We start from the raw sequence: 22,469 nt of genomic DNA, 5'->3' as shown, positions 1-22,469 counted from the left end.
AGTGTAATTAAACTAAGTGATTTGTAATCCTCGAGAGATTATGCCTCACGAATCTTCCGATATTACCTTTCACATATGCATTATATGGTGCACACCACATCATTGTATGCCACAAGCAGCTCCGTTAACATCAGAGGACCTACTACAACATGTCCCAAGTTAGTTGCTCCTGTATGCACGAGAAGTGACGGATAAAATCCTAGGATGTCCAGCGCCACGAGAATCATAAATAGGTGATCGGTGAATAGATCCTAGATCATAGAAAGTAGAGTAGTGCTCCACCTAGAAAGATGCGCTAGTACAGAGGCTGAAGGGAGAAGCAAACGCGATAGTATATAAGAAGTATTAAGGGTAGAACTGACCTTAAATATGTTAGCTTCCTATATCTAGCAGTTGCTGGTTACCCGTAGACCCTTTGACTTATTGCGCCATCTTCACAATAATTTAAAGTTATACAAAGACCGTAAAAAGACCCAAAGGATAGTAAATAGTACAATCATCAGCCCATTTAACTACTCATATTAATGCCAGTCTACTAAGAAGCAGAATAAGACAGTCGATGACAGAAGTAAAAATTACAGTTCTAACAGTATGTAGACGTTTAAAGACATCAAACAATGCTTGCTTCTTAGGTTTGCATGCTTTAATAGGAATAGAAGCCTAACTGCCGTGACAAAATTATAGGCACGTGAGACATCTCTGGCGATGGTTATTTTCTAATATAGACATGATCATTCCCCCCATTAATAAAGTTTAAGGGGCAGATAGCAGACTGCACAATGGAAGGAGTGATTATAGATAGAATGGAAATCATGCCTAAGATTATCAAACTAATAGGCCACGCTTAGCTTATCCCCATTCTCAATCTTCATACACCATTATGATCTGCCATCTCATAGCGTGCTATTGTTTAATTATATCTTCTCAACATGGGCCGTGGGTTGACTATTCTTAGTTGTTATCTCAGCCGCTTTATCGCCGTATTCCAGAGATGGAATAGCTTTTTCATCTTCAAAGAGAGCGTCCATTTGCTCTAGAGTTCGGCCCTTAGTCTCGGGGTAGAATGCAAGATAACAGATACCAGAAATGAGATTGAAGGCGAAGAAAAAGTAGAAATAATTAAAACCAATGGAACTCAAGGCTATGGGGCTGCATTGAGCAAATATTAGGCTTAAAGACTATCATGATGTTAGCTTGGTTCTAGAGACGATTGTTTGAGTTGGCCTTAAAAGGGAGACCTACCCAGTTGGTAAGAGCAGCCAGCGAGGTCCCGAGAGCTCGGATCTCGGTAGGGAAGATCTCGGCAGGGTATATCCACGAGATGCATCCGAGGGATTGGAAAGCCAGTTGAAAAACGAAGTTCATCCCCACTTGGGCACGTAAGGCGTTACTGTTAGGATTCGTGGCATTAGCCGGAAACTTCTTATTCAATATAGCGTTAGTAAGCATGCAGCCGGCCATGCCGAAAGCCCCGATTGTGATGGGCCAAATCCTCCCAATCTTGTCTATAAGTAGGAGGATTATAGTGTTTTCCACAATACCAGTTGTTCCGTTAATGCCAGTAATCATGAGAGCACCAGATGTGCTAATTCCAAGTGATTCGTAGATGCGAGGGCCATAATAATTGATGACTTGTGCCTGTTAGCTACTACATTCGAGACAAAGTTTGGTCCTCATAAGTGACATACCATTGATTCCCGATAGCTGGCCAAACGCTTGGATGCTACATCCCAGCACAAGGCGACGTCTCCAGGAGGGATTTTTCACGATTTCTGTCCAGGATAATTTATTGTTGACACCGGCTGCACGAATTGAGGTTTGCATTTCAGTGAATTCTAAGTCGATGAAATCATCGTTGTGGCCATTGTAGTGGAGTTGACGTAGAGTCGTCAGGGCTTCGTCCGGCTTGTCTTTCTCCATGAGCCAGCGAGGGGACTCTGGCAAAAACAGGATACCGATAGCCAGGATTAGTGCGGGCACAACTTGGAAAGACAGTGGGAAACGCCCTATTCATGGGTCAGCCTATGCCAAAGTGAACCTTACAAGGGTTTTCAGTACATTGGAATGAAGACGTGGAGAATGTAGACCCATATCCAATCCACTGTGCAGCGAAGAAACCCCACGATAACATCCACTGTAGCAATCCTGCGAGCAAACCGCGGATATTTGGAGGAGCAATTTCAGCCTAAGGAACAGTTAGCAGATATACTGAAGTAATTCGGAATAAGAATGTCGCTGCTTACACAGTAGATAGGCACGGTGCTGCTTAGTTGTCCTACTGCAATTCCGGCGAAAAAGCGTCCAGCAATAAGCATCGCAATGGTGACTGCACCGCCTTGCAGGGCACATCCGAAAATAGCTATCAACGATCCTAGGAAGATCATTCGCTTCCTACCAAGAACGTCCCCAAGGTATGTCACTGTCAGACAGCCAATGATTGCACCACCTTAAAAGTGTAAATCAGTGCTCGGTCTCAAAAAATCTAGGGCAATAAAGTAAGCACATACCTTGGAATGCTGAAACAATCCCACCAGCCACAGCATCGCTGGGGTGCTCGAAATATTTTATGAACTGAGGCTGTGCGATGGTTGACGAGGCGATCCCAGAATCGTAACCGAAGAGGAAACCACCAATCGCCGAGAAGGCGGCGCAAGAGATAACTAAGGCCCTCCCCATGTTTCGTGGATAATCTATGATAGTAGATGTCAAGAGAAGATAGAAGCTAGGTTGAATTGTGAAGACCTTGATAAATTAAAATGGTACCATCAATTCTATCGAGGGGGGAAGAGTATATATATGTCATTTACAATACTCTCTAGCTATGAACTACCTGGGTGGCATCTATTCGGATTAGAAGAATTGATACTGAAGATTCAAGGTTGCAGGGTATAATTCCATCGGAAATTCTAGATCTTCGTGTCTCGACTCGGCCTCGCAGTCAAGCGGTGTCCGGCCGGTCTTCCCGACCCACTTAATAAAATTTAGGCAAATTGTCCTCCCACAAATCCTGTACAACTAACATGCTTTTATGGGTCCTCTTTTCCTGGGGATTGCGGAGTGTCAGGCTTCCCCGCATCTGGAGAAAGCCGCTAGGGGCGTTTATTGTTCCTCTGTGGACGGATAGAAATATTAAGAACGACATTCCGCGATGCCTCCCCCTTTCCTCTTCGGCATATTCCAGTCAAATCTCCTCGATTTCGGAGATCTGTAACTCCTTACTTAAATTACCAAGTGCCTATCAAATGCTGACCCCGGACCAGGTAAAGGAAGCTATGTTGTGGAGAACGACGGTCGGGTTTGTTCGCGGAGTATCGCTTTTAAGCTGTACTCCACACCTATAGTGCGTGCTACTTCGTCTATCTGAGATAGACATCATCAAACCTGCGGGTGAGAAGACCATCATCAAATTGTAGCCCTAGAGGGCATGCTTAACATAGAGAATTTCGTCAGTGGATTTTCTGGTCATAAGCATGAGCACCGAGTAGCCCTTATCGCCGTTCCCCAAGGCACCACTTATTCAGCGAGGAAGATGCGTCACTACTTGCTTCGATAGGGCTCAACTGCCTTCGACCCTCCTTCAATTACCCTCACTTTATGGATCATCACAATCCCGATGTGATTAAGTACTTCGGATCTAAGTTACTGGAGTCAAATAATTCAACTCGGGGTCGCCATCGCAAAGAATTATATTAGAGATCCAGTCATTGATGTATACAATCTACCTAATGGCCAACTACAACACGGTCGGCTCAATTGATCGGTGTGGAAGAGGCTATCCGTGTAGTAGATCAGGATCGTACTTGTTTGCCGAATACACATGCCAGGGTCAGCTTAACAGGTTCAGGAGTTGTTCCGGGCCAGTAACATAGATTTATCATTCCAGATGCCTGTTGTGACTACGATTCCCTCTTTTCCCAGTTAAAACAACCATGCTGCCACCGGACAACTAGTAACCACAAAGCGCTTTACAGTCGATTATTTATCAGATGCTCTACAAACGTCCAGTGCCCAGGAAATGCTCCTTGGTATCATTTCTTTTTTGTTCATGGTCTAGCATAAAGGTGAGGCAACATGAATGAAGCTCTGAGTGTAATATTATGCTCCTTCAACCCTTTCTTTTGTACCTCTTTCGTACCTTCCCGCATCTCTTCGTTCATACCTTCCTTCGTTGCTTCTCTCTTCCTTAACCTGTGCCTTCCTTCATTGCTTCTCTCTTCCTTAACCTGTGCCTTCCTTTGTCCCTTCACTCGCCTTTTGCTGGCTCGTCATACATATACTATTAGACTACTGATCCTCGCTGAGCCAGTGCCGGATCACATTATTGGAGTAATCGTCAGCAACTAGGTCTTGTTCTCGGTTATCCAAGGCTGCGAGGCTCCAATTCTGGCAATTCCAACCTGAAGACTCAACATTGTCTATCGTTACCTCTTGCAAGAGTTGCTTGTAGAGTTCATATTTCTGCAGCGGAATAGATCCCACTTCAAGTCGTCCGTTCGCACCGTCCAACTTTGAGAGGTCCACGGCCTCTTCGGCAGAGTGATAGAATGTCCCAGGCATCCCACGAAGCTGAAACGTATGACCAACATTTGGAGTGGTGCTACTCTGGATCCAAAAAACCCAGTGATACGGCTTCATCTTCGTTGGCGAATCCCACTGTTCTCCGCGGTCACACGTTATTATGGAAAACGCGTATGTCGACATGTTTGCCAGTAAAAACCGAGAAGAATTATAGGTTATCTTATGTAGAATACAAACTCTATGTTGATAATTTCGACGGCTCTGGTTATATTCAGTGAATGGCGTCTATTTGTTGAGCGGGGAGGATGACCCGGATTGAGCGAGAACTCACGCATTACTACACCGATTGTCAAATTTGTGAAATAATAGGGGTAACTGCAAGAGGGAAAGACATTTAATTTGGAACAAAATTTAACAATGTAAAGAAATTATCTTACAGTATGCAATAACAACTGATCCGGAACGAGATATCCCTTGCGTACAATGCACTAGGACCCCAGTTTGCTTCGGGCTGTCCTCAATGTCGGTTGGTGCAGAGGCCAAGCTAGTTTTGATCCAGTCACAAGTATCTGTCAAATGAATGAGGATGTCTTCGGTCGGGTCATCGTTAATATCAACCTGCTTTTGAAAAAATACATCTTTGATGTCAGAGGTATCAGATTCCGCGTTGAATTTGGGCACGTCTTCTGCCCGAGTGACAGAGATGATGTAGCCTATGTTAAAGTATTTGAGCAACGAAACGGAGCGGGCTGCAAAGCGACTAAGCTATCCATATTAGAGCCAGGAGTAATCACCAAAGCCTACATAATAATCTTGTATGCCACCGCCATCCACTGTCGCTATTCGGGCGGCGTAGACCCCGTTGATTGTTCTTCCGTGCTCTTCTTACCCTAGATGACCCAGGCGTCAGCGCAAGGATATCAACGCCTCATTTATCATCCAATCTTTCGGTATACAATACAATACCTCGAAATAACAATATATAGTGGTTCTACTACATTCCATCGACATGACAAGAATCCGATTTAAATGCTGATTAAATAATCACTCTATCAGTTCACACATCCAAACTATTCTCCAACCCCTTATCCTCCGCTCCAAGTTACCACTTTCTACAAAGAGCATCATCAATCACTTCCCATCCCTCATTCCCCACGCAAGGCGAGCACCAAAACACATCTAGGGGATCACGCATCTTCTTGATGAACCAGAGTCGTGGATAATTGGCGCCCCAGAACGCCTTCTGGGGGTTTGGTTCATACAAATCAGCCTACAATAATTAGCTCGTAACCAAACACCGTGACCAGCAGAGCGCACCTACCTCGTTAATGTACGCCCCAGTGTCAGGGGCAATTTTTCTCAAGGCCTCCGTGTATACATTGGTGTTCAAATTCAACTGCTTCTCCCTCCCCGCAGCATCCAAGGGATCCCACGACGATGACACAACTATAGATATTGTCAGTTACGGCGAGCTTTTTCATGCGGGTTAATACGAACCAGTATGCACATATGCAGACCTCCAAGCTGGGTTCACGGCATTGCTTCCCCCCGGGATCTTCGCGTTATGCACCGCCTTCCCGCTAACCAGATGGCCAAGCAAGGTTCCGTTTCCAGGAGCCACAATCAGCGCTTCCTTAAGCGTAGCTCGGTTTCCCGTCAATGACTTTCGATCCAACAACCGCGAGCCAAGGATGGCATCGAAACCCGCGTTCAATGGCCCGTTATTATCTTTATACCAGGACCAGAAGTCATCGAATGTAGTCTCCGTCACCGAAGTCAGGAATTGGTCTTCTGCACCCTTGATGGCCTTGGCTAATGTGGCGTTGACGGCCGTCAGAAGGCTGTCGCTTGTGTTGGAAGCGTCTATTAGCGGGAGCATAAAGCCGCCGATAAAACCGTTGATCATTCCTGGAACTGGAATGCCGTAATCGGCAGCACTCACGTTGGCAGCGCCAAAGTAGTAGGCTGAGATACCAAGGTCACCGAGGTCTGGTGATTCCTCGAAGATAGTGGTAAGAGCGTCATAGTAGGCATCGCTGGAGGAGACTGGGGCGCCGAACATGACCGAGACGGTGGCAAACTTGAAGGAGGGGTAGGCTTTGATTGTTGCTGATATGATGACTCCGAAGGTTGAGCCACCACCCTGTGATTATTTAGTAGAGATTCTTCATCGTCGAGCGGAATGGAGGAACTTACTCCGCGCATAGCCCAGAACAGATCCTCGTTTTGACATGCATTCGCGGTTACTATCTTTCCGCTTGCAGTCACAACTTCCATCTCCACAACTTGATCGGCAGCAAGTCCAAATGTGAGACTGATAGCACTATGGCCACCCCCTGTGAGGTAGCCCCCTATTCCAACTGACCCAGAGCCACCGCCTACGACAGTGAGGTTTCGGAGAGAAGCTTGCTCGTCAATTTCCAGCATCTGCGTCCCCGCTCCTACAGTAATAACATGCTTATCAATAGGAACTTTGCAGTGCTTCGGTGTGAATTTGTTGATCTCGAAAAACTCCAGACCTTTGATGTTGTGGGTCCAGATTGAGAGAGAGTTAGGTGCAGCAGACCTTCTGGAGTAAGCCGTGTATCTATTTCCAACAATTATCATACAACTCACCTCCCCATATAATCATGGCCCGTTCCCTTAATAACCAATCTGACATTATTTTGCCTTGCAAAATTGACCCCCTTCTTCACATGTTCCGCCGTCGTAGCATTAACCACGTAAATCGGATATCCCTCTGCGCTACATGGATACTTCGGATCCGGAAGACAAGTGTCATTTACAGCGCTATCCAATATGACCGAAACGGGATTTTCAGTGTGCCACTTCGCGAGTTTCCATCCCTCTTGCACGGCCGGGCAAGCTATGGCGTCGTACGAAGGCTGCGACGGGTGGCAGACTGCACCGGGCGGGACGGTTTTAATAAGCTGGCCCGAAAGAGATTTATCAAAGCTCTCCCATTTTGCTTCCGATGGCCATGCTTTTGTCCCAGGCTGCGCTTTGCACACTTTTGGATTGGGGTGAGAAGATGATAAGGCAAGCAATTGGAGAAAGAATGCCAACATCGCGAGTCTTTTAGTTGCCATAGTAAATAATCTTGTTCAATGACAATGATAGGCAAATAGAGATGGACAGCCTACATATTTATCTTGGGACTCCCAAAATATTTATATTTTCGCTCTCGTTAGCTACCAGTTACTCTCGAGGTGAGATGAGGTTCGCGCAAAGGTTCCGGAGTGGGACTAGCTTTAATACGACCGTACTTCGCGTTCTTCGTCCGAAAGAGCTCAGCGTACTCGCATAATGTATCTCGGAAGGGAAAAGATATGCCCGGCGATGTCGCGCAAATATTAAAGTCGGGGAATTCTGCCAATGTAAACATGGCTGAGGCCGCGTCGTTGCCTGACGACGTCGTGCAGGACTCGGTGTCAAGTCTCCAATCACGGGCTTACAAGACAAATAGCCACCCCGTGAGGCTAACAGGGCTTTCAACGGACTGGCCAAGATGGATCGGGATGTCCTCGCCGATGCTGACAGCCGCATTTGTCTGTCCGACAGAGGCGGAGCAGGCTTGTCATGGCAGAACGTCAAGTCAGCACCGAGAAATGCACGAATCTCAAACTCGGAATTACCTGCGAATCCCAAACTCAGGTCATCAAATACACCTTGACCAGTCTTAAGAAATCCCCCTTCAGAGCTGTATAAATATGCCTGACCCACCCTTCACCAACCCCTACCCTCCCACTCAAGCCACGTAGTATCACATACTCAAAATCCATCATGAAGTTCACTCCCGTTCTCTTACTCCTCTTTGCCAGCGTTTCTCTAGCTGCTCCAGCTGGCTTGGACGGCGCCGACATCGAGGCCAAACCTGACAACACCCATGCAACAAGGGAGAAGCACGCAGGAGTGATCGGTGATGACGCCCACATCACAAGAGAGAATCATGCCGGCGTGAGCCCTGATGACTCCCACATGACAATTGGTGATAGCCATGCCACCTTCATTCCCGACGAAAATGACGCCGAGGCCAGCCCCAACGACGCCCATGCCACAAGAGACGATAGCCACGCTAGCCGCTGAAGTCAGAGTTGATGCGGACCCTGACATATAGGGGGGAGATGTTGCTGCGGCAGACGGATTTTCATAATTGGTGTTGTTTGCCCTTTCGTCCTTCGCTCCTTCCATCCTCGACTGTTTTTTCATCGCGCCTTCCTTCATCGTGCCTTCCTTCATCGTGCCTTCCTTCATCGTGCTTTCCTTCATCGTGCCTTCCTTCATCGTGTCTTCCTTCATCATGCCTTCCTTCATCGTGCCATCCTTTTTCCTCCTTTCTTGCATCGTACCTTCCCTCTGAGAGGCTTCCATGGGAAACTAGTGGACGTGATACTATTAGACTCAAAAGCTAACGCATGGTACGTTTAGCGCGCATGTACAAGGGATCTTTGTTGTTGAGAGGGAGATCTGCAATCATGGGTCATAGTTGGGATACTCATGTTGAGTTATTTGGATTCAAGTGTCATCTATCCTCAGTAGCCAATACAGCTTCCATCTATGTACTCCGCCAGCCCTTCATCACATATACAGCCATAATATATCCCCACACTCTCCCATCCACCGTACTCCATAAACATAAACAAAACTCCATGCCAGCCCCCCCTATCCTATTAAAGCGCCCCCAGCAAATCCAAATCCAGCAACACCCACCAAAGCTACCTCCTCTCCCACCCCCCGTCAATCTCCCTCCCCTCGTCGTCCCCCACAATCCTCGACCTCCCCTTACCAGACCCATAAAGCACCTCCATCAACCTCCCCTTCTGCTTCTCCCTCACCCCCCTCAAATACTCATACGTCCCCTCCAACCCCCTAATCTGCTCCTCCACCCCAATCGTGCTCCCCTCCCCTGCCCTCACAAGCGGACTAACAAGCCTCATCCTCAACATCTCGAGATTCGCCCTCAGTGCTAATAACTTCCCATTATGATCCACAAGCACCCTTTTATTCCTGACCGTCCTCTCCCTCACACTCCCCAGTAATCGCCTATTCATCTCGAATTTGCGCAACCCTGCTGCATTCCCGCCTAAGACTCTCGTCCACAAACTCGCCAGCATCTCGCTCTCTCCACGCTCCTGCTCATCGCTCTCCCGAGCCACTGCGCGGGCAACATTGAGGAATCGTCGATCCACTGCCTCAAAAAGCGCGAATAGCGCGGCGGCGTGCTCAAGCTCCGCCTGGATTGCCTCTTCTAGCACGCCCACGAACTCGCGGAATGCGCGACCCAGCGCCGCAGCCGTGCGCTGCGGGGGCGTCGGGCCGAAGAGTGCAAGCGCCGCGTGGCCCAAGGCTGTCGGGTTACCTGGAGATGACTCGAGGACGTGCAGTCGACTGAGGAGGGTGTGTGTGTTTGTAGCGAGCGCAGAAAGCGGGGATGGCGGTGCGGCAGGGAGGGCAGCTAGTTCGCGCTTGGCCCAGTCCATGACGATTAGTATTCCGTCGACATCACCATCTACATTGGCGAAGAAGCGGGTGAGTTCGATAGCGAGGGTCTTCAGGGAATCGCTCAGGCCGTCGAGCTCTCGCACGATGATTGGGGCGGAGGTCATGTTGGCGGAGCGAACAGACTCGCCGAGGTCCCAGACGGCGACGCTGGTGGCTTGCAGGTCGGCGATTTGCTGGATGCCATGCTCTGAGTAGAAGATTAGGGGCTCGAAGGCCTTGGCGAGACTGGCGACTTTGACGAGGTCTGGGACGGGGAGGGGTGCGGCGGGGGTGAATATCGATTTGACGGCCAGGAGGGAGATGAATCCCACGAGGATGGTGGTGATGAGCGAGGTCCAGGATTTGGTCACGCTGTCGAATTTACGTGTCGCTACCGCCAGCGCGTTCTCAAACGGCTCGGTCCGGTGCTGTACCTCTGCTCGCACGGCAAAGCGGATGTCTAAAACAGTTAGACTGACGCAGACAACGGGACCTCGACCTGCATTCCCATGCAGACGACGAGAAACTTACAATTATTAGGATTCTCGGGGATAGTCGCCAGCGGAACCACCTTGCTACCCTCCTCTTTCTTCACGGCGCCGAACGAGCCCCCAAAATCCCCCCCACTCATAAACGGATCTGGACTCGGACTCCGCCGCTTCTCAGGACTCAAACTCCCAGTGGGCAGACGCACCCGCACCGCAGCTGCGAGGGTCGCATCTCCCTCCTCAGCACTCTCCCACGTCTCAGGCGTAACCTCCCTACTCACGCCGCCGCGATTAAGGATATTATCGCGTCTATTCCAGAAGCCTGAGCTTCTTGCGCCCCCGTTGCGGCGCCACGCGGGCGGGCTGTACCCCCCCGACGAGTCCGGGCGTATCGGATCGTCCTCCGAGTCTGAGGGCTCGCGGAAACCAGAGTGCTGCGAAGGGAAGAGGTGGTTGTAGTTGTTGTTGCGGGTGATTTGGAGGGGCGGGAAGCGCGGGCTGTGAGCGGGCTCGCTGCTTCCGGGTTCGAAGTCGGCCAGAGATGCGTCCAAGGAGGGATGGTCGTCGAAGAGGTCGCCGAGCTCGGAGATGGTTGTCATGGTCGTTGGCGTCGGCTGGGGGGAGATCGAAGTGGGCGATTTGGGGGAGGGGACGGGGGTGGGCGCGGATGTGGAGGAGGTAGTAGTAGCCGGCGAGGACGGCGGAGAGGCAGATGGCGGTGCTGGGGGCGATGTCGATTGCGATGAGGGAGAATTTGATGTCGTTGTTTATCGTAAAGAGCATCGCAGAGGTGTTCTGCGCTCTGGTGTTTCTCAGTCACTGCGACGGCGGGCGAGGTGACTCGGGGAGGCTGTCGCAGTATCACGATAACACAACAAGCTCTCTGGGAGAGTTGTGAAGTTCCTTGGAAATAGAAGAATAGGAGAGCGACAGAATGAATATAATTTCGCCTTCAGCAAATAGATTAAGAAGGTAAATAAGACGTAGAGAAGCAGAAGTAGTAAGTGAACAGAAGGGTTGAAAGTGAAGTTGTAGCGAAGCAGATAAGAGGTACAACTGTACCACGAAGAACTGTACCTGTACTCGAGTATCACGAAAGCCCAGCCACTCCCTTTTACAATTCTCCTACCAAAAAGTACAGGTACAAGCATTCCACCAAGCCCATTACCTTTGCGACACCTCACAATTCCTCCCCGACGACGATGACTGGCCAGTCGCCTTCTCACCACAGTGCCCAACTAACAAATTCGCGGGGCTGGGACACCCAATTGCCTGTTTTTTCCTGGCTGCGAACGGTTGTTGGCGATGCGGCCAGTTAAGGACGGGTGGGCAAGGCTGGGCCAATCAGTCGCGATGGGCGAGGGATGACTTGAAACACCGATGAGGGCGCGATGATCGCCATGAGGTCGCGGTGAGGGCGCGATCTTGGAGGAGAGTTATTACAGAACGCGGTATCAAAATGCGGTTTGCACTTTACACGTCTGCCTGGTGCCTGGGACTATGATTTAATATTGCAGACTAACTCAATGGTGGGGCAGGAAATCGGAGGCCAGAACGTGGTGGGGTAGTAGTTACAGAAACTAGAGTAAGTAGGGTGCGATAAGGGGATTTTGTTCAAGATCGGCGAAGCGGATTGGCCTTGATTGACCTCAGGGTCTGTACGTATGGATGGACCATTGTCTAATGGAGGAATTATATGAATGAATTATATGAAGGAGCTTATTTGTCGGCTTCAGAGACCACGAGAACTTCACAATAAACAATGCCACAAAAAATACGCTGTACATCTCTTCTATATCGGCTGTAAATAAATCATATCTATCATATACAAACCCTCTACAACTTGGGGCTGGCAACAATCAGCGACGATGCCCTGTTGATCGTCTCCTCCGCCTCTTTCTCGATTCTCCTCAACAGAACCTCGCACGTAGGGATATCATGAATAAGACCAATCACCTGTCCGGCAGTCCACACCTAAATCACCGTAGTCAGCACATGCACTCTTCGCAGATCACATCACATCAGAAGAAACTTACTCCGAAATCAACATCACCGTTGATGAACACCTGTCTTCCCCTCTTACCCGACACCCACGGTGCGACCTCCTCAAACTTGCCCGTTGTGCTGGTCGACTCAATCTTGAACGCCTCAACAGCCGCCTTGTTCTTGTACAGTCTGCTGGTGTTCTTCCATCTGCGCAGCACAAGCTGGGTGTCGTGCTCGGACGCCTTGCAGATCTGCTCCTTGACATTGTTGTGGATGGGCGCCTCGACGGTGCTCATGAAGCGGGTACCCATGTTGATACCCTCAGCGCCCAAGCTGAGCGCCGCAGCCAAGCCGTAGCCGTCGGCGAATCCACCAGAGGCGATGAACGGGACCGTCAGGGTCTGGCGCGCGCGGCTCAGGAGGATGAAGTTGGTGAGATCGCTCTCGCCGACGTGGCCGGCGCACTCGAAGCCATCGATGGAGAGGAAGTCGACGCCGAGCTTGACGGCGCTCTCGGCGTGGCGGATGGTGGTGCACTTATGCAGGATGATGGTGCCGACGGCCTTGAGCTGCTTGATGACGGGACCGGGGCTGTTGCCGGCGGTCTCGACGATCTTGATGCCCTCGTCGATGACGACCTGGGCGTATGCGCCGTAGTCCGGGGGAACCATGGCGGGGAGGAGGGTGATGTTCACGCCGAAGGGGTATTTGGTCATGGTCCTGCAGCGGCGGATCTCTTTGCGTAGGTCTTCGGGTGTGGGTTGCGTGAGAGCTGTGAGGAGGCCGAGACCGCCGGCGTTGGAGACGGCGGCGGCCATCTCAGCGTAGCCGACCCATTGCATGCCACCTTGGACAACGGGGACTAGAAAGATATTGTTAGAGGGGATTGAGGCGACGGAGCAGAGGTGAAGGGGGCATACCTCTGATGCCCAGGGCACGAGTGAGCTTGGTATCGAAAGGCATGGTGTCTGTCTGTTCGTCGCTCCGGACGATGCGTCTCTGTGTCTAGTTGTAGGGATGTAAAGTCTAGGAACCTAAGCAGTGCAAAAACAAAAAATATATGTCAATGAGAGAACGTCCTGATATCCGCTACTCCTCGTCTTAAATGTACAGGAAACAGAATGGTTATTGAAGAAATCCCATCGGTTGTCGAAGATCCGCTCGGCTGTGTCAGCTGCGTCTCTTTCTTCCAGAACCCCCACAAAATGATGGATATGCCGAGGCACAAAAAGTACAAAGGGTTAGTACCTTGCACTAAATTCAGGTGGTGGCCAAGGCCAAGGGCCGAGTAGGCGGGGTTTAGCGTTGAGTCACGTTACCTGCGGCCCTTCGGCTTCGATAACTAATCAATGAAATGTCCGAGGGAAGAAGCCAACAATCCCATCCAGATGCAAACACATGATATGATGATATTTCTGTCTTTATAAATATTCGTCGTAAATAGTAATGTTCAAATGCTGTCGCGATTGTAAACAAAAAAAAACTATTCCTATGCAAAAAGTCCCATACAAAAGGCAGCATCGCCATACTTGCCACTTTTTGCCGTCCCTGCGACCTTCAACCGCCCTTCTAACCTTTATATGCCCACCTCGTTCCTCCGTTATTCATCAATCAATGCTCATAAAAAGATATGTACAAAAGATCATAAGTGCGTCTACCATCCAAACCCCTATTCCCATATTAGTGGATCGAAAAGCAAAAGGGCAAAAACACTCAGCCTACCTCGGTATGTAAAGTGAAAGATGGACCGTCAGGCCGTATGCATCGTGATGCGGTGTCCTTCACCGTCTCCAGCAAACCCTCAGGCCCACAAGCGCCGACAATAACTCTCTTCATGGAATCTTCATTGTCAACGAGACTTTCCATCAGCGCAGGAATATTTGGGCGCCCTGGGAAGGTTGCAATGGTGCTGCTGGATGCCTCTCCTACAGCATAGCCCATGGCTTTCTCTGGGTCGGCAGGCTTTTCTGACTTCGCAGTTTGCTCAAGCTCAATGGCTTTTTCTAAGTCACCATGTGCCATAATGGGGAGCGAAGTCTGACTAGATTCTTCTGTGGTTGAAGTATTATCCTTGTCAGAATATCCCGATAAGGAGACTAATGTAGAGGATTCGACATTGTTAGTTATATGTATCATAACTTTAATGCGTGGATTGAGGAGTAGTTCGCGAAGTTCCGCATGGAACCATGAGATAGAAGCTGGGCACTGTCAGTTGATGTTTGTATATAGTCTTAGTTGACAGCGTTACCTTTATCTCTAATAACCCAGACAAAAGTTATACTACCAGATGGACAGGGGCCAGGGTTCCTGGACAGGTCCAAGGCTACTGCAAAGGTAAAGCTTGCACCGCTACCACCAGCAATGAGCAAGATGCTATCGTAGGTCTTGAAGGCAGGTAGTTTCCCATAACCTGTGTTTAGCGAGCATCTCAAAGTCTTGTTGGGAAACTCTTTGGCATATCGGTGCAATGCGGACGTGAATCCATCGCGAGAGAACACGACAAACTCTGCGGGGTCCGAGGAAACGAGTGTAAAAGGGTGTGTCTCTGCAAGACGTATAGCAGGCAACCACAAGAACGCATGCGAGCCGGGGGTGGCCTTCGATGATTGGCGAAGTGTGACTCGAGTAGCACCGTTCGGTAGCGCGGTGAGCGCCGCATGGTTACCCATGAAGTTGCAGGAGAATTTGAAAATGCGGATGGCGCGATCCATGAATGACAAAGAAGCTGCAAAAAGGGTGATAATGATGGCATGTTGGCTGAAGTTTGGCCGGTGCAATGCGACGACTATTAAAATGAAGGCTGAGAGTGTGACATGTATAGCGTAGAATACTATATGATAAATTAGTCGGACAGGACCCATTAGAAGTCTAGTGTCTTAACATACACTCATAGCGTTGGCGGCGAATATATGGCAAGGCCAAGCCACCAATGAGAAGCAACGCAATTCCGCCCATTATTCCTGCGATCTGAGTAGGCTCCAGCATGTCATTAAGACTGTCAGCCTGTGCCCAAGCTTCCAGATAGACGATGGCATGGACCAATGATGCGACTATGCATGTATATCCCGCCGCCTTATGGAGCGGCATCAAGGTCTCGTAGGAAGTGGCGGAGAGGATAGCTAATGGCGTGTTTTTCAAACTAAGAAAAATGACAAAGGCTAGATTGCACAGCGCAACCCTTTGATAAGTCAGTATAAAATATATAAAATACCATATAAAAACCGATTAACTTCGTAGATTCGATGGATTCGCAAGGAGAAGTAGGAGGTTGTAAGTACCAGCCTTGGTGTTTTGCAACCTTCACTTGGTAAGCAGGTGAGCGACTAAAAAAATGGATCAGTGATTTCTTACATTGACGAGTATGGTCAAGTCCACGTTCGTGCATGACAAGATGATATTGATTCCCCAGAATGAAGTGTAGAGTAGAATACGTCCAAGCGATATCTGTTTGAAGAACCTCTTGGAAAGGAAAGATCTGGTTCTCCTAAATAGTTATTAGCAAACATGAGAAAGCGGACTACCGACTGCATACCTAGACAGCCTTATCACAGCAGCCGTAGCTGAGCTTCGACTTCCGTTACTATACCGATGGAAGAGGTATCGTGCCCAGTGGTTGAATATAAAGAGAGCGATGAAAGCTCCGATTGCAATCCCAAATGACTTGGCAGTTTTCTCATTCAAAGCCTGGCGTAGCGCCTTCGCATTGACTTTCGGGGGTACCATTGTATTCGCTTTCCGAAAAGTTATACAAAGGAAGAAGAATGGAAACAAGACTCTTGTAGGAGCACTCGGCGAGAATAGAGGCCAAAGCGCGGTATATTTCGGAAAAGTCCTCAGGAATAAGAAGGGGTGTAGAACAATCGCAGCAGCACCCGTCGGGAAAGAAACGAAAGCGTGGTACCCACGGTTGCAGGATGCATGCTCGTGGAGAGCATATGGTCCCTCCCTTATCCCTTACATGATTTTTCTAAACTCTGCGGCATACTGTGGTGTCAGTGAGTGGGCTCATGATGATCCGGTTAAAAGACCGAGATCTGTTTGACGTAACACATATCCGTCGGATGAAGGGTGCCTATCCAAACTTGATTTTAATCACCCCAAATGAAGAGCCAGGGATGAGGGTAGAAGGCAGTGCAAATCGTGTGTCGTGTGTGATTTCAAATTGCTTTGTGAGCCCACGGTCCAACCCAACATATGTGAGTGGAGTTGAGGTTTTTTTCAACGCCAGCGGATTCTCATTATCGATCGGGCCGGACCTCATTCTCCCAAAGCAAGCTTCACTTGGCAGGTAGTTATTCGAATAGAGCCTTACCAGCTGCCCCTGACGAATAAAGATCGGATGTATACGAGTCGCACCGATAAGATCCATCTCCATAGTATGAATCGCACCGATAAGATCCACCGGGCAGATCCCGGTGGATCTATCGGTGCGACTGTAATTGGCAGCGCTAGCATTATCTGATCATCAGATAACTTTAAAAACGGGGTAAATCAAGGCTTATAAATTCTCTAGTCAGCTCCATCAGCTCCACAAAGTCCGTAACCGGAAATATTCATGGTACTGAAATTGGCTGGTGCTTGTTGTGTGGTTCATGCAAGTGCCGTACGTGACATTTTGCTCTTAATTACTGTACGATGCCGCTGCTTTATGTCGGCTGCTCCTTCCCGACGTAAAGCTGCCGGTCTTGGGTGGCTTTTTTTTTTCTCTCGTCCTTGCCCCCACATCCCCACACCTTCACCACCAATGGCGTTGGCTCTGTCAGGCTTCCAATCCGTACCTACTTTGGCCGTGGTGGAAGCAACGAGAGTTGCTCGTGCGAAGCATGTCAAGCAACCTGTTTTCGTACATGTGTCTTTACCTTGTAGTGGTTCCTCACTTCTTGACCCCGAGATATTACATTCTATTGCACCCCCTTGTCTCGCTGCCCCGGGGGTCTTAGGAATGTGGGAGCCCCTTGCCTCTGTGCCCCGGAGAACTGGTCATATTCCCCGGTGATATGGGGGATATATGCAAAACCCACTGTGACTGCCAATTAGCATGTCAGCTCAAATTACAAAGCCCGAGTCGGTCCGGGGTGTGCATGGCCGTTTGAAAGTCTCACCGGCAGATGGGACTAAGCATCAATATTGGCGTCAAGCCGCCTATTGGCGGCGATAATCAGAAAGATATATCTAGGGATAACGGTGCTTTTATTCTGAGTGAAAAGCGCCCACTGTCCCGTCTCATATCTTCGTGGCAGATTAGAAGCGAAGTTCAATTTCGTCTCCACAATTCAGTTCAACAATTCCAGCAATGGCCTATCTCGTGTGCAGGGCCATACCAAAGTGCCGATCACAGACGTCAGCGCTGGCCTCGGCGATCCACGCACCCCATAAGTGCCGTGTGGACAACAGTCCTCCGTATCTGGATGCTCCGCGACGCCCAGATCAGACGATGTATATAACACCTTCATTTGTCCTCTTGTTTAGAGATTAGGCCCTTCGGCCCGTCAGCATCGCCCGTCAACATAGACATTACCCTTCTCACTTGTGTCATCTCTGGGGAATCCTTACATCCAATATACACACTTCGGTCATGCAGCATCTGTATGGAACCACCATTGTACACAGCGACAGGTTTTCAAGAAGGCTCCTTGACAAGTAGAGCGTCGGTGACCTTGTCGCAAGAGTTCAATAACAGATATGACCTAGAGAATATTCCTTCCGGTGCGGTGTCGTGTGATGCAGGGTGTCGAATTGGTAAACTATCACGTTTAATCTAACAGACGTTAAGAATTGGTACTCTTTAATGTGCCAGGCTCATCATCTGATGGCTTACCGTCGCTTTATTTGCCAGCTTGGACGGACTGGAGACGCAACCATGCCGTTCCCACTGACCTCACTTAATGTTCGAAAGCAAAGCCTCTGCGCAGCAATGGAGCTTCATCGTCTTTCTCGGTCTACGGGTTCCTTCGCGGCAAAATAAAGATACCACAATATACCGCATACTAGCTCGCCGACGGTTAGACTGGTATCTTTATTCAAAGCCCCGAAATAGTGAGCACGTGGCTTTGAGGCAGAGACTGCCTATTTCCAAGTATCGCCATGTCACATGGCCAGAGTCAGCAGCCAGCCTTGGATGTCCCTGGTTAAACCTCCCCAGGCTAAATTGGAGGCTGAGGTTGGCACAATCAAAAACTTATCGGGGCACTTTCAGTATCCGCATTTGTGATTCGCTTGGCGTCAACATAGATCTATGCAGTCTCGTACAAACATCCCCAACCATTGTTTTTGAGAAAATGACAGTATGTCAGGATTATCAAGTGCCTATCTGAAGCTTTAGCCTCAAAAATGACAACTTCGCAATGCTAACCTACTGGATCAACGAATATATATTATCCAAATAATCCGCAATCGGTATTCGACTAACGAAAATCCATAGCACCAGAGATCAGAAAAACCATTGCCTTGGTCTTTCCTAATCTAGATGAAAGCAAAGGAAAGAAGGAAGGGGGGGATAACCCCCTTTCTCTGTTCCTTCTCGATTCCGTTTCGAAACAGATTATATAATCACGTCAATTATAATCACGTCAATTATAATCACGTGTAGTCATACTCAGGGGTTACATTAACATCCTCGACTGGCACTGGAGCCTTGTCTTCCTATCCGTCTTATAAATCATTGGAGTGGGCAAATCGTCTCGTCTCAAGGCCAAAAAAATATCATATACATGTGCTTATCTTCTACAGTGCGTAGTTACTCAAATTGGCTCATGTAAGAATAGCTATTTATATCGAGGGAGTGTTGATGAAGATATTATGTTTGCTTACCACAGGACAGCCTAATTGCTCCGACTACGAGCCGAGCTGCAAGGCACATCCGACTTTATGTGTTTAGTTCTCCGTCTAGATTGTTAACTATAATATTACAGGTTACGCCGTCACTCTTGCTGCGAGACTTCCTGCGCCCCTCTCTTTTGCCTCCATGTCAATGGTTACAGTTGACAACCGCAGGCCAGGATATATCGCAGTTTAGCCCCGTTAGTCCCTTCACTTAATCCAAGATACCTCTGCTGCAAAGCAAGAGGTAAATTCGGGAACACGACCATGAAAACACCAGCAACTTTGTCCGATCTCCCTCTTGATATCATTCACCAAGTCCTTGACTACTTGTCCCCCAATAGCATTCTGTCTCTCATCCGCGCCGTCCCCCTAACAGTTGCCGCTATTTCCTCCACACACTCCCATGCTGTGGGCGAGAGTGGGGAGACACTCCTGCACCTCCTCGCCCAAGATGGGGACGCCAGGGTGCTGGGAGAACTGCTCGCTAACCCCGCTACGGACCCGAACGTCCATGCCGATATGTTTATGATCCCCGCCGCATTATCACTGAACGACCTCTGCGACCCTTTTTACAGCGTCATACCCTCACAGCACCACTACCACGGTCGCACGCCGCTCTCGTACGCCGCCGCCGGAGGGCACCTCGCAACAGTCGAGGTCCTCCTTATCCATCCCGACACGGATGCCGATCACGCCGATTACATCCATCGCACGCCTCTCTCACTCGCCGTGTTTGAGGGCCACATTCACATTGTCTCGCTCCTCCTCGCGCGAGCTGATGTCGCTGCCAAACGCCATAACCGATTCTATGACATACCGCTCATGATCGCCGCGTCCCAGGGGCATACGGCGGTGGTGGAGATGCTGCTGCGGCAGCGGCCCGACATGCGCGCTGACGGAGAAATCGGCCACAATCTCACGGCGCTCTCGGCTGCAGCAGGGCGCGGTCACATCGCGATCGTCGAGCTGTTCCTCTCGCGCGGGCCCATTGATGCCCACATGGTGAACTTGATGGGGTACACGCCGCTGGCCTATGCGGCGGAATCTGGGCATCTTCGTGTCGTAGAGATGCTCCTTAAACGCACAGAAGTGAATGCTAATGGGAGGCCTGGCATATCCTCACTATCGCTGGCGGTGCAACATAGATTCACTGAGGTAGCGAAAGTGCTCCTGCAGTGGGGTGAAGTGAAAGTCAAGAATGATGACTACTATGGTAAGGCGACACTACGGATAGCGGCGGAGAATAACCACATCGAGATGATGAAGATGCTCTTGGATCGGGACGATGTGGATGTGAACGCGCGGAGCATGCTGGGAATATCAGCTCTATCTGCTGCGGTAGAGGAAGGGAATGTTGACGCAGTTACGCTGCTATTAGGGCGCAGTGATATAAATGCCAACGTGAAGGATGACCGCGGTCGCACGCCACTAATTCATGCGGCGGAGAATGGCGACACTGCGATAATGGGACTGCTCCTAGAGCGTGATGATGTGGATGTGAGCATTCAGGGCATCACAGGAATGTCAGCTCTAACTACTGCGGTAAAGGAAGGGCATATTGACGCAGTTACGCTGCTATTAGGGCGCAGTGATGTGAGCGCCAACGTGAAGGATGACCGCGGTCGCACGCCACTGATGCATGCGGCGGAGAATGACAATACTGAGATAATGGGACTGCTATTAGGGCGTGATGATGTGGATGTGAACGTTCAGAGCATCACAGGAATGACAGCTCTAGCCGTTGCGGCACAGGAGGGGCAAGTTGGCGCAGTTTTGTTGTTGCTAGAGTGGAATGGTGTAAATGTCAACTCGCGGGATGGCCGTGGATACACGCCGCTGATGGGCGCGGTAGAGCGGGACCATATTGAGGTGATACGGATGCTTATAATGTGCGACGACGTTGACGTGAACGCTCGTTGCGATGAAGGAATGTCTGCTCTAAGTATTGCGGCATGGAAGTGGCGTGTTGATACGGTTCCGCTGTTGTTAGGGTGGAGTGGTGTAGACGTCAACTCGCGAGATGACAATGGATACACGCCGCTGATGGGCGCGGTAGAGGCGAACTGTGTTGAGATAGTACGGATGTTTATGATGTGCGACGACGTTGACTTGAGCGCTCGTTCCGATGAGGGAGTGTCTGCTCTAGATCTTGCGCATGATGATGCGGTTACGCAGGCGTTAAATCGGAATGCTATGGAAGTTAATTAGGAAGATTACAACGCCAGCCTCATGCCAATAATTCATGCCAATGATTCGTGCAGCGGCACAGGGATATGGTGATTCCATATTGACATTCATAGAGTATTCTCCGTTGGCGTCCTCTATGCAATCCAAAGACCATCATGCTGCGTCTAGTATTCAATTGAATGTCACATGAAGCGAACGAACGGTGGGATATGATATTAGACAGTGTCAATGATAGAAGTCAATTTTTTGGGGAATAATGAAGTCGTCAAGGGCGCCTCACTACACGACCAAGGAGCAGACTCGCAGCCACCGCTGGGGGCATCTCTTCCTTAGTCGCAAAGAGGATCAATCTTTATCACATCACATAACTTGACTGTGGCCAACAATCTCGTCAACATGTTTGGGTGGCTTGTAGGATACTAGTAGAGCCAAAGGTCTATTGAGCTGGAAGATTCGCTTGTTGACTTGTTGACTTCAATCAGACCAGAATGATGGAGATCCAGCTGTCTTTGACTGGCAAATGCACTCTCTCCCATACCATCCTTTCATCTATTGTCTCTCACTACTCGCATCTCAGTTGTTCCACCTCACACTCTTTCCAGCTTAACAACTCTTTTGCAACTTCACTGCACTTTTGGCATAACCGCATGGTCATACCCAGAGGCCACACAACTAGACTTGCTCAATATAAGTGTAATTGGAAAATATGAGATCTGTTTTCCTATAGTCCCTTGACTGATATTGAACATTCCGGTAGTGAGATTATCACCTGGTAAATAATAACAAGGGGTGGCAAGTGACCCAAGGGGCAACATGGTCTAGATCGTGGAATTCCATCAGAAGTTCGCACTTGGGAATCAGTGCAGTGCCAGTGACTATGAGGCAGTTACCAAACCAAGATGTCTTCTAGACGCCCAGGAAGCAGCTTCTCACATGCGCTTTTGTGTCCTTGTCAAGCTACTGTTGCCTTAGCGGGACAACGTGTCT

At 49.3% G+C, this 22,469-nt stretch overlaps 8 protein-coding genes across 8 annotated transcripts; 2 read left to right on the top strand and 6 right to left on the bottom strand.

The window, feature by feature from the left end:
* Positions 1 to 914: 914 nt before the first annotated feature.
* On the bottom strand, positions 915 to 2,676 carry VE01_02741 (uncharacterized protein; the record flags this gene model as incomplete). The annotated part of the gene is made up of 6 exons (XM_018272246.1): positions 915 to 1,178; positions 1,243 to 1,631; positions 1,689 to 2,006; positions 2,059 to 2,185; positions 2,244 to 2,446; positions 2,508 to 2,676. The coding sequence occupies 6 exons, from the start codon at positions 2,674 to 2,676 to the stop codon at positions 915 to 917; spliced, it is 1,470 nt and encodes a 489-aa protein (XP_018132964.1).
* Positions 2,677 to 4,284: 1,608 nt separating this feature from the next.
* Positions 4,285 to 4,701, bottom strand: VE01_02740 (uncharacterized protein; the record flags this gene model as incomplete). The annotated part of the gene is made up of 1 exon (XM_018272245.1): positions 4,285 to 4,701. The coding sequence occupies one exon, from the start codon at positions 4,699 to 4,701 to the stop codon at positions 4,285 to 4,287; it is 417 nt and encodes a 138-aa protein (XP_018132963.1).
* A 743-nt stretch (positions 4,702 to 5,444) lies between these two features.
* VE01_02739 (uncharacterized protein) lies at positions 5,445 to 7,960 on the bottom strand. Its single transcript, XM_018272244.2, has 5 exons — positions 7,135 to 7,960; positions 6,715 to 7,084; positions 6,016 to 6,661; positions 5,840 to 5,964; positions 5,445 to 5,788 (listed from the first exon to the last, which is right to left on the bottom strand). The coding sequence occupies exons 1-5, from the start codon at positions 7,605 to 7,607 to the stop codon at positions 5,621 to 5,623; spliced, it is 1,782 nt and encodes a 593-aa protein (XP_018133096.2). The 5' UTR covers positions 7,608 to 7,960; the 3' UTR covers positions 5,445 to 5,620.
* Positions 7,961 to 8,060: 100 nt separating this feature from the next.
* VE01_02738 (uncharacterized protein) lies at positions 8,061 to 9,080 on the top strand. The gene is made up of 2 exons (XM_018272243.2): positions 8,061 to 8,674; positions 8,947 to 9,080. Exon 1 carries the CDS (start codon positions 8,302 to 8,304, stop codon positions 8,602 to 8,604), a length of 303 nt encoding a protein of 100 aa, XP_018133097.1. The 5' UTR covers positions 8,061 to 8,301; the 3' UTR covers positions 8,605 to 8,674; positions 8,947 to 9,080.
* On the bottom strand, positions 8,985 to 11,973 carry VE01_02737 (uncharacterized protein). Its single transcript, XM_018272242.2, has 2 exons — positions 10,531 to 11,973; positions 8,985 to 10,459 (listed from the first exon to the last, which is right to left on the bottom strand). The coding sequence occupies exons 1-2, from the start codon at positions 11,084 to 11,086 to the stop codon at positions 9,234 to 9,236; spliced, it is 1,782 nt and encodes a 593-aa protein (XP_018133100.1). The 5' UTR covers positions 11,087 to 11,973; the 3' UTR covers positions 8,985 to 9,233.
* Positions 11,974 to 12,264: 291 nt separating this feature from the next.
* On the bottom strand, positions 12,265 to 13,675 carry VE01_02736 (uncharacterized protein). Its single transcript, XM_018272241.2, has 3 exons — positions 13,394 to 13,675; positions 12,524 to 13,335; positions 12,265 to 12,461 (listed from the first exon to the last, which is right to left on the bottom strand). Exons 1-3 carry the CDS (start codon positions 13,434 to 13,436, stop codon positions 12,324 to 12,326), a joined length of 993 nt encoding a protein of 330 aa, XP_018133101.1. The 5' UTR covers positions 13,437 to 13,675; the 3' UTR covers positions 12,265 to 12,323.
* Positions 13,676 to 13,889: 214 nt separating this feature from the next.
* Positions 13,890 to 16,840, bottom strand: VE01_02735 (uncharacterized protein). The gene is made up of 7 exons (XM_059463471.1): positions 16,006 to 16,840; positions 15,825 to 15,957; positions 15,752 to 15,771; positions 15,359 to 15,651; positions 14,722 to 15,303; positions 14,196 to 14,671; positions 13,890 to 14,142 (listed from the first exon to the last, which is right to left on the bottom strand). Exons 1-7 carry the CDS (start codon positions 16,194 to 16,196, stop codon positions 14,128 to 14,130), a joined length of 1,710 nt encoding a protein of 569 aa, XP_059319939.1. The 5' UTR covers positions 16,197 to 16,840; the 3' UTR covers positions 13,890 to 14,127.
* Positions 16,841 to 19,212: 2,372 nt separating this feature from the next.
* On the top strand, positions 19,213 to 21,782 carry VE01_02734 (uncharacterized protein). Its single transcript, XM_018272239.2, has 2 exons — positions 19,213 to 19,227; positions 19,294 to 21,782. The coding sequence occupies exon 2, from the start codon at positions 19,560 to 19,562 to the stop codon at positions 21,501 to 21,503; it is 1,944 nt and encodes a 647-aa protein (XP_018133099.1). The 5' UTR covers positions 19,213 to 19,227; positions 19,294 to 19,559; the 3' UTR covers positions 21,504 to 21,782.
* The last annotated feature ends 687 nt before the right edge of the window (positions 21,783 to 22,469 follow it).

This window comes from Pseudogymnoascus verrucosus (genome assembly GCF_001662655.1).
Source record: "Pseudogymnoascus verrucosus strain UAMH 10579 unplaced genomic scaffold scaffold_8, whole genome shotgun sequence".
Taxonomy (NCBI): domain Eukaryota; kingdom Fungi; phylum Ascomycota; class Leotiomycetes; order Thelebolales; family Thelebolaceae; genus Pseudogymnoascus; species Pseudogymnoascus verrucosus.
Note: the sequence above shows the minus strand (reverse complement) of the source record. Positions and strands in the feature narration are given on the sequence as shown.